This window comes from Panthera leo, chromosome D4 (genome assembly GCF_018350215.1).
Source record: "Panthera leo isolate Ple1 chromosome D4, P.leo_Ple1_pat1.1, whole genome shotgun sequence".
Taxonomy (NCBI): Eukaryota; Metazoa; Chordata; class Mammalia; order Carnivora; family Felidae; genus Panthera; species Panthera leo.
Genome location: NC_056691.1, coordinates 56661494 through 56670707, shown reverse-complemented (window position 1 = coordinate 56670707; position 9214 = coordinate 56661494). Strand labels below are relative to the sequence as shown.

The 9214-nt window shown below is 53.4% G+C and overlaps 1 protein-coding gene across 4 annotated transcripts; it reads right to left on the bottom strand.

Moving 5' to 3' along the window:
• Positions 1 to 323: 323 nt before the first annotated feature.
• On the bottom strand, positions 324 to 8862 carry DNAJB5 (DnaJ heat shock protein family (Hsp40) member B5). Of its 4 annotated transcripts, none has more exons than XM_042913212.1 (4): positions 8525 to 8862; positions 4350 to 4594; positions 897 to 1498; positions 324 to 758 (listed from the first exon to the last, which is right to left on the bottom strand). In XM_042913212.1, the coding sequence occupies exons 2-4, from the start codon at positions 4558 to 4560 to the stop codon at positions 525 to 527; spliced, it is 1047 nt and encodes a 348-aa protein (XP_042769146.1). In that variant the 5' UTR covers positions 4561 to 4594; positions 8525 to 8862; the 3' UTR covers positions 324 to 524. The 4 variants fall into 4 exon arrangements, with proteins under 4 accessions (XP_042769146.1, XP_042769144.1, XP_042769145.1 ...); XM_042913210.1 differs by lacking the exon at positions 8525 to 8862 and adding an exon at positions 7958 to 8068; XM_042913211.1 differs by lacking the exon at positions 8525 to 8862 and adding an exon at positions 7152 to 7485.
• Positions 8863 to 9214: the final 352 nt, after the last annotated feature.

The following is a 9214-nucleotide window of genomic DNA, read 5'->3' as shown; positions in this document are numbered from 1 at the left end:
GAGTGCTTCGTGTGTATGAATATGTGTGCATTAACCTTAGACACTGTGGACCTAGGGGTGGGGCTGGGGTGTGAAAGCAGTGTCCTTTCTATCTTCTTCCTCTGCCACTGGGAGGAAGCTGGAGAGAAGGGAGAGGAGATGTATTAGCAAAGCTGAGAGGGGTAAGAGGACATGCTATTTACAGGCATGGACAAGCAAGGAATCTCTGTATCTTCAAGTAGCACTCAGGTCACTCTCCAGCCACTGGAGTGGGAACTGGATTCGAAACTAGTGACATGAAAATTGACCCCTGGCCTGGGCTAGCTCTCCCCACCTCCCACCCACTTCCCCAAGGCAGCCCAGCTCTGAAAGGGGTCAGGGACAGGAACATTTTCCTGAAATCCAGTGGCTTTTTTTTTTTTTTTTTTTTTTTTGCATTTTAGAAAAAGTTGCCAGTGTCCAGTGGACATCAAGCTGGGTGCACATTGAGTGGGTGAGTGTAGGGGGTATTGCTGTGGTAGACTCTGGGCTGGCTGGGGCAGAGCCTAGGAACAGGGTAGGTGCTGCTTAAGGATCTGTCGTGTCTGTGGTGTTAATCTGTCTGGGAAGCGAACTTTGAACTCGACAATGAGGTCTCCTCGCTGGGTGGGCACCTTGGGGAAAGGAAGGCCCTCCCCACGGAGTCTCTTCACGGTGCCTGGCTTGATGACGTCATTGCAGGGTAATGGGATCACCCGGCCATCAATAGTGGGAATGTTCACAGTGCAGCCACACAGCGCCTGGGGAAAATGAGGTAGAGAGTGAGGAAAATGGGGGGTTGAGTGGGAAGGGAGGAAAAGATTGAAGTGAGGAAAGAATGTCCCCATTATTCTCCCCTGCCCCCAACACATACACACACAACTTGACCCAGGCCCTACCTCCTTGAGGCTGATCAGGGCACTGTAGAGCACATTGGTGCCATCTCGACGGAAGTGTGCGTGGGGCTTGTCTTTGAGCACAAAGACAATGTCAGCAGGGATGTTGTCAGGTGTGGCATCACCTTCTTTGGGGAAGGTGATCTTGGTACCTTCCTTCCAGCCACGCTTGATGACAATGTGCAGGATCTTGTCCTCGGTACGCACAGTTCGCCCATCAGGGTTGAGGCGCCGCCTTGTGATCTTCATGCGCTTGGTGGAGCCGTGGTAGATCTCCTCCAGGGACACCCGCAGCTCATGTACCACAGGTGGGTCCTGCACCTTGCGCCGAGGGTATAGTGGTTCGGGGGCCCGCCTTGGGCCCCTACTCAGCCCATTGAAGCCAAAGCGGCCAAAGGCGCCAAATGGATCCTCATCTTCATCCACATCCATGTCATCTGGGTCAAAGCCACTGAAGGGTCTAGTGGAACGGCTGCTGGCAAAGAAGATATCGAAGGGGTTGGAGCCACCAAAGAAGGAGGCAAAGGTGGCGTGGGGGTCCCCGTGAAAGGTGTAGTGAAAGGAGCCACTGGAGCCACCTGATGAACCACCGCCGGTCTTCAGGCCTGGAGGGAGGAGAAGTTAGGGATAGTGTGGCTGGTCCTGGCCCCACTCCAATCTCCACCCCCTGCCCTCTACCCCCCAGTTCATGGGCCTAGAGAAAGAAGCCACCGCTCTTCCACAGAGAGGGCTAGCCTAATAGAGTAAGAAAACCTCTGACAAGATTAATTTTTATTCTTAATTATATGTTTGATAATAAAGCACATCATGAGGTTCAAGAGGCTGAGTTACAATAGATAGAAAAACTAAGTAGAAGACTTGGAGAACAGGACTTGTAGTCCTCTAGTCTCTTCCATGTACCCATGTCTCACAAAGCCTCGAGTGGCCGGCTTGGGATCACACTACAGTCATACTTGACTCCCAAATCTTTGTTTATCTCTAAAGACACACAGAGCAAGGGAAAATCAGATAGGATTTGACTACACAGGAAGCCAGTAAGTGACCTGTCCCAAATAAGGTGGGGATACAGTCCAGGAGAAAGCCTGCTTTCATTCTGCTTCTACCCATAGTTCCCCTTTTTTTTTTTCTGACTCCTATCCAAATGGGAAATCAAGAGGGACCCAAAAAGCAGGAAAGCTCATTAGCTTGGAGATGAGGAGCTATTTCATTAAAGTTTTTAAGAGCTTTGTTTCCACACTCAGAGCTCACACTATTGTACAACTCCAGGGGTGCCATTCACACACCGGACAGACATAGAACACAATGGGAACAGAGCTTCTTGGACTTAACACCAAGTCCTATACCCCATACCTAATGTCAAAGCAACCAAAATGCATGAACGAGCAGGCCCACTGCAGGTAATGGCCATAGCTGCTCTCTCTGGAGCCAGGTCCTGTCTAAGGAGCTCAGATTGTGGGAGGCAACCTTCATGGGGAGATGGTAGTGGTGGTGTTAGGGGGTGTGGGGAGGAGTTAGGGAAGCGGTTAACACTGAGAATTTCTCTAGAATATATAGACTCTGGGGTGGGGCCCAGGCTAGGGGAAGGGGCCCTTTTCTTTGAGGCTTTTTATCTAGAATTTCAATTGGCTGTGGAAGTCTAAGCCTAAATTAAATTAGCTTCTTATTTCCTGGGACTGCAAGAACAGATTTGGGTTTCATTAGAAAGGCCAAGTGGCAGGCAGTTCAGAGACTTGTGGCAGCTGCCTCTTCATCCCTCCCCTAAGACTCAGGGTCTGTTCTTTTCTTTTCTTGAGGGTCTGATTACCAGGTAAGTTCAAGAAGCCTGGCAGAGCTCAGTTAGAGAGGGATATTGGACTGATAACAACAGGAGGGGGTAATTTCTCTGTAGGGACTCCTGTTGTGTCACCACCACCCCCTTTTTCATGCTGGGAGCAACTTGTCCCTAGCCAGGGTTGTGCACAAAGTCTGTGTGCACAAGTCTTCTGGCTGGCTGTTGGGGAAGGGGCAGGCCAGACAGAAATATAACCCACATTTTCAAGGCCGCTTGTCCTAACCCAGGCCCCAGGCCCCTGGGTTTCTCCTTAAGGTTGTGCTGTATTCTTAGGAGACCTCCTAGGATGTAGATTGACATTAGGACCCAGTGTCTGGGTTTAGAGGCTGAACTTTGCCCTTCACTTGGGCTTGGTCATGCAGGAGGGATGAAGTTTGTGGGTAGCTCTCCAGCTAACAAAGGTGAGGCCAAGTGGAGAAAAGAGTGCAATTCCTAGACAGGTCACATGGGGGCATGGTATCTGCACTGCTTCCCTCTTCCCAGCCCTACTGTTCCCACCCCTCCATCCCAGAGAGACAAATTTCTTAGCTGAGAGAATACCAAAGATTCTAGCAGATGCCTGTGAATCTGGGAGTTGGCAAGTCTAGTAGGTGAGCAGGGAAGACCTGAAGGAATTAGTGCATGGAGAATAAGAAGAGGGGTTTGGGAGGACTGGGGTGTGCAGAGGATAGGGGCATGGGATACATAGCAAGGAGGGGAGGAAAAGAACATTCTTTTGAGCACCTATCTACTCTGTAGCAGGTACGCACATATCATCAGACTATCTAATTTTGTGGCTAGAGTGGGGAGAGGGAGGAGGAGAATGTGGAAGAAAGGTAGATGCTGTTGGGCAGGAAGGGCAGTTCCTCTTAGGAAGGAGAGTCCTCAGCTGTGACAATGTCTCTTAATATAGCCTGACAGGTGCCTGTGGCTGGCGGGTGGCAGGCGGCCCTGAGGGGCAGGCCCAGAATTAGCAGCTACATCATGCCTGTGGGATGTACTGGGAGGGGCCACCCTCTCAGAGGCTTTATTTGGGCCTTTCCTGCCACCCTGTGCCTGGCCACCAGCTACGTCAGGGAGGGGGCAAGATGCCAGCAGCAGTTCCCCTTCCATCCTTGGATCCCTTCCACTTCCTCAGGGAGGCAAAGCTCCCTCTCTGTCCTGCTGGCCTGAAGTGGCAGGGAAGGAGAGAATCATCTCTCTATATCAGAGCTCCAGTGGTTAATTCCCGGGCTGCTTAAGGGCCAAACTTTTATGCTGATGAATGTAAATGCTCTCTCCTCAGAGAGCCAAGGCACACACGCCTTTTCCCTAACCTTCCCTAGCAGCCAATGAAGCAGCAGGGACTTCAGGCAGGACTAATAAGGCTGGGAGGGAAAAAAGGGAGGGGGAAAGCCTCTGGTTCGGACTTCAGACGTCCCTAGGGCCTGAATTTGAGGAGGGAGAGGGGCAGAGAGAGGCAGGGAGAACTATGTAAGCCAAGGCTGGGGAGTGGTGGTCTCTACTCTCCTCTGGGTGTCAGTGCGGAGAACACTTGCCTCCATCACCCCTCCTCAGCCTCCAGTTCCGTGCTACAAGAACTGGGTCACCCAGCACCCCACACAAGGACAGGGGGCCAGCATCAGCCTGGAGCACTGCTCTCTTACCTTCCTCCCCATACTGGTCATACAGGCCTCGTTTCTTAGGGTCACTCAGCACGTCGTAGGCCTCTGCAATCTCCTTAAACTTCTCCTCAGCATTGGGTTCTTTGTTCTTGTCTGGGTGGTACTTCAAGGCCATCTTCCGGTAGGCTTTCTTGATCTCATCCTCGTTGGCTCCCGATGGGATCCCAAGAATCTTGTAATAATCCTTTCCCATCACAGCCACTGGACCGGCACTTGTCTCCTTGTTTCTGAAAGAAACCCAGGGCCAGTCCTTGAAGCTCCTATTCCCTTTTGACCCAGCCCTGCTCCTGATGATCCTGCAATCCCTAAATGACTCACTGTGTGACTTTCAGCAGGTCATGCCTGTTCTGTAGGCCCCTGTCTCCCCATCAGTAAAATGAAAGGTTTGGACTAGATGGTCTCTTTCAGCTCTGACATTCTAGGATTCTGTGATTCTTTCCTCAGCTCCTAGATTTTCCCAGCAGGAAGCTGGGGGCTGTGGCCTATTAGGGGCTCAGCTAAAGCCCAGGTCCTTGGGCTAGACTGAGGACCCCTGAGAGGCCCTGCCGTGTGAGGTGGCACCATGGACTGACAGGCTCACACACAGAAGCTGGCGAAGATCAGTGTACTGGGTGAGGTCACCTGAGCATCGTGGTCTTTTACGCCATGTCTCAGGCATGGTGCCCAGGCTAAGGGCAGCTGGGGCAGTGGCCCAGGACTAGGGACAGTCCTAGGTCTTTAGCCAGTTGTCCTGGCCAGCTAGGCTGAGTCAGGGTGTAGGTGCCCGGAGTCCTCTCTGCTATTGAAGACCCCAGGCCTCCCTGTCCCTGCTTTCCAGACTATGCTAAGCCTCACGTGTGACAGATGAGAGAATGACTCACAGCCTTTGGAAACTGCCGTTTCTAGCTCTCTTATTAGCAGGGGGGGATGACACTGTCCTTCCTCCAACAAGGGCAACAGTTCCCTTTACTTATTTCCCAGTGTCTGCACACAAAATGTGTATGAAGACATGTCTGTGCCACCTAAGCACTAGTGTTAGTGAACAAAACCATCCTGGGGGTAGGGCCTTTTTAAACCTCAGTTGTTAGAACACTTAGGCACTAATTACCATTTCCTTAATACCTTCCCTACCAGTCCTTCCTCACCTGCCCTGTGGTTCAGGATCTGACCCAGGGCCAGGTCCACACTCCTCTGATAGTCCCTTCTAAGCCAGACACCAGGGGTTTTTTTTTTGTTTTTTTGTTTTTTTGGTTTTTTTTTTAGGGAGAAACACAGGGCTCTAATTCTTTCACCCTAATCTCCCTTCACCACTGTCTCTGTGGTGGATATGAAGGGAAGGGGACTTTCCTGTAGTTGGGCTATTTGGGGAGATGGCCAGAAGCCATTCTCTAACCCTTCAGAGGCTTGGCCAACCCCTACCAAGCCCAGAAAACCAGAGTCTTTCTAGCAATGTCCTGGGCTGGCAACCACCGCTGAAGTCTGCTTTTCTGCCTCTCACAGCTTCAGTGAGGTATACAGGGCTTCCTGGCAGGAGTGAGGGCTGTACTTAAGGCCCCAGGAAGGCAGGGACAATGGCCCTAGCTCCTGCCCCCACAGGGCCTGTTGCAGGTGGCTGAGTTGACTCATGGCTCTGGGAGTCACCTCACTGTGACGAAGAGAAGGCTCCATAAAGGCGGGTACTCCCCCTTCTCCCCCTACCAGCATGTCACGCCTGGTGGGGGAAGCTGGGGTTGGAAGAGTGAGAGAAGAGCATCTGGGGGTGGGCAGCCATTTTCGGAAGCAACGGTAAAAGCCGTCTGAGAGGGAACTGGGGGTGGTCTGCCATCTCTGCCTCAGCCCACGCCTTCTCTGCCCACCCTAGGACTGGGAAGGAACCCTAGTACACCAAGAGGATGCCCCCAGAAAACCATAGCAGCTTCTAGGCAGAGGGCAAGTGGAGCGGCTTGCCAATGCTCTCACCCTCCTCTTGCTGTCCCTGTATTACCTCTTCATGAGGCCAACTTCCTTCCTGGCACTCACCTGATAACCGTTCTGGACCTATAATTCTCTTGCCTCCACAGACACAGGGCAAGCTCTTTTGGGGACTGCCTTTTTCCTTCTCCTTTCCTCCCTCTTTCCCTCCCTCCCCATACCCACAAGCCACGTGTTGGAATGACAAAGGAGCCCCATGGCATGGCACTGCCTTTGATGGAGAAGAATGAAGAGGATGTTAATGTTGAGGCAGGAATGAAAAATGAGAAATAGCAAGGAGTGTATAGGGAGGGGAGATGGTTGATACAGAAAATGAAGTATTGGTGGAAGGGGACAAGGGATGACAAATAGAAATGGCTGAGGTGGAAAATGGGTTACCAATGGGTTGAAAGAGAGAGATGAAGAGAGTTGAAATATTGGAAGAGATATTTGTGGAAAACGGATGGATGCCTGAAGGGTTTGGTATAGGAGATGAATGATAAGGGGTACCATTCATTCAAATGTAAGGGTGAGGTAGGAGGGTCTTACATGTAATGCAGATGGGGTGAGGATGATGGTGGGCAATGAAGGGGGATGAGATGTGGAGAATTTGATGTGGTAGGGATATGAGTGCCCTTCTCCAGAGGGACTTACCGGAACTTTACAAACCCATTCAGCGTCCACGCTCGAAGTTTTAAGGGCTCCAGCTGAATTTTAAACATCAAGCTGGCTAAGAAGTCTTCTCCCCAGAAGTGTGGGAAGCTCCGGAAAGCTCCTCGGGCCTGTAGTGGGGGTGCTGCTGGGGATGGGCAGGAGAGCACTGTGCGCTTAAACATGCCCAGCCCAGCCCCTCACCTCTGATCGCTCCACCGGAGCCTGCTTGGAAAGCTGCAGCTCTGGAAGCCACCTCCTCGGGTTCTCAGAGGCACTAGCCCAGCAAGGCCTGTCCGGTGCAGCAGGAGCTAGACCTGATCCCCAGGTGTGGAGAATGAAGGAATAGGGTCCGGCGGCCACCTGCTCTCAGGTGCAGCAATGTCTGAATGGCTGTACGGCTGTGTGACGGTAAGGCTGGCAGTGGAAGCGTGCTCTTGTGAGTGGCAGCGTGTGTACCTGTGCCAGGTGTGGTTGTGAGGGGCTGAGAGGCAGTGAGTTCCTCTCGCCTCTCTCTCCGGGGAGGATCCGACCCCAATCCCCAAGAACCTACTCAATGAAGTCACTGACCCGGAGTCTCCTCCCTCGCAGATAGGCGGGGAGGGGCGGGGCAGAGCAGAGCTCGGCCGGGACAAAAGGCGCCGCGAGGAACCGAGAGGAGCGGAGAGGAAGGGAGGGGAGGGGGCTCGGGCGGGGGAGGGTGGTCGGTGATGTCACCGGCGCTGACAGGCTGGGCTGGCCCAGAAACGCCTCCGCCCACGGAACCCAATCCGACCCGGCCCGACCCTCCCCCCAGCTCAGGCTCTGGCTGCCCGCTGTTAGAGGGTAGCAGACATCGAGCACCTTGCAGACCCCAGTCCCCGCACCACCACGGCAGAAGAAACGATGGGCCTTCAGTGTCCCAGCTCCCCCCAGTCTCCCTCACCCCCCCCCCCCCCCCGACACCAGGACCACTGGCTTCGCGACGCCCCCGCTCCCGGGACCCCTGAGTCCTGGCTCGGTGCCCTCACCAGTGAGGAGCTGCGGGCGCCACCGCGGTCCGTCAGACAGCCGCTGCCCCCTCCCCTGGCTCCGGCTCCGCCGCCTCCACTCTGGACAGGAGTCGCCTGCCCGCCGGCCGCAGACAGCGGGCCGGGGAACCCGCCCCCACGGCTCCGCCTCCGCGCCTCCCATTGCTCGGTCTGCCCATCACTCAACTCAGCTTCCCTTGTAATTGGACAGCCTTCAGCGAGTGCCTTGGTGATAGCCGCCCATTCTCCGCCCCTGTCACCCGGCCACACGCGCACACATTCCAGGCAGTGATTGGTGTCGGTCTGATTGGTGCGCTCTGGGATCAGTCAACCACACCTCTTCGCTAGCTCGTCGTGTCATTGGTGAAAGGGACAGAGGGCGGCAACTCCACGCGCCCTTTGATTTTATTGGTTGGTCTGTGGGGCTCAGACCCGAGACTGGGGGCAACTATATTAGTCCAATCTCGGGTTTGAGAAGGTGGGACGTACTGGCCACCGCTCAAATCCCGGGAGAACCTTCTGGAACCTGTGTAATGTCAAAGACAGCCTTAAAGGAAAACTGCTTACCAGTTGGCGGTGACTCTCGGCATTCTTTCCTTTCTTCATTTAGGAGGGTCGGGGAGCGAATAGTGCACTTTGGAAGGTGTAGTCCCTCCACCAGGGTCAAAAGTTCACCCCTTCTTACCTGTCTTCCATCAGAACTGTAAACTGACCTCGACCAGACCTGATTTAGCTTTACCTTACCTTGACCCGGCACTGACCTGAGGTGACCTAACAAAACAGACCCAGTAGGCATGCAGAATTTAAGCATGCTTCCCCTCTCTCCTTGGTAACCTGGTAGTTCTTCCCAATTTTAGCGCCTCCACGATTCCCGATTCCCGTTGAGTCCCCTTTTCATCCTCTGTATAATCCCCTAATACCACCTCCCTTATGAGCAGCCCCTCCCCAGCAACCCCCACAATCCTCAGTAACATTCTCTCTATAATCTTTCATCTCACTTCCCTCTTGAGTTCCCAAATTGTAGCCCACCCTTTCTTTCCCCTCTTCTTGGCTGGGTATATCTCCTGTTTCCCCCCATGATCTTCTGTTTTATCGTAGCCTTAATCTGTTATGACTCCCATGATCTCCCCAATCCTGGCTCCCCCCTTAACCCTTCATCTCAGCTCCACATGATTTCCTTAACACACTCAGAATCTCCCACCTCAATACCAACCCCCTCCTTCCCCCCATTAAATCTCAGCCCTAGTGTCCCCGCTG